Source organism: Habropoda laboriosa, unplaced genomic scaffold (assembly GCF_001263275.1).
Source record: "Habropoda laboriosa isolate 0110345459 unplaced genomic scaffold, ASM126327v1 scaffold269, whole genome shotgun sequence".
In the NCBI taxonomy this organism is placed as follows: Eukaryota; Metazoa; Arthropoda; class Insecta; order Hymenoptera; family Apidae; genus Habropoda; species Habropoda laboriosa.
Genome location: NW_017100417.1, coordinates 869,562 through 870,298, shown reverse-complemented (window position 1 = coordinate 870,298; position 737 = coordinate 869,562). Strand labels below are relative to the sequence as shown.

The 737-nt window shown below is 26.1% G+C and overlaps 1 protein-coding gene across 1 annotated transcript in view; it reads right to left on the bottom strand.

The window, feature by feature from the left end:
* The window catches only part of LOC108575489 (zinc finger protein 62 homolog), a 3,507-nt gene extending 2,877 nt beyond the window's left edge, over window positions 1-630 (bottom strand). Inside the window, exon 1 of the mRNA XM_017938306.1 lies at window positions 430-630. Within this exon, the coding sequence (XP_017793795.1) occupies window positions 430-630 (201 nt within the window). The remainder of the gene's footprint in view (window positions 1-429) is intronic.
* Window positions 631-737: the final 107 nt, after the last annotated feature.

Below are 737 nucleotides of genomic sequence, written 5' to 3'. Positions count from 1 at the left end.
GATAAATTTTTGCAAATTATCAAATTATTCAAATATTTTGAAAAATATATAATTGCAAATAAAAATTAATAATAATACGAATAATGAGAATAAAAATCGACATATGAAATGTACTCCAAAAAATTAACCAAATTAAAAATTTCCACCATAAACCAGCTGACATGCAAACTAACTATTCCATCCTATTTTGTGGAAGATGATTAACGCCATATACGTAATGTAAACTTTAAATTGTGGTGTCAAAGTGAAAGAAGTAATTTATAATACTATTACATTCACAAATTACACATTTCTAATTATTATAAAAAACAAAATAAATGTAATATGTACCAAACAAACGTAAAAATAAAGTTATCATTTTACATAAAAATTACCATACCATACAGAAGACGTAAAATAAAATATAAGTACATATAATTGTATACTTACAATACTCGATATACCATCGCTTAAGTCAGCTGTACCAGGATAAAGTGGTTCTATTTTAGGTAGAGATATGTCATTTACTTTATATTCACACTTTTCAGTTCGAAATATATCATCGGTATTTACTTTATGTTCATACTCTTCAGTTATTTCGTCTCCATTATAAATCTTGTCTATTTGATCAAAAGATGCACTTTTGAACATTTTAATCGTATGTATTGAAGATCAAAACCTAAACGAAAGTCTAACATAAGTATATCCTGAACATAGCAGTATGTAAACCATGCGAAGCAAGTCGACATTTTACTTCC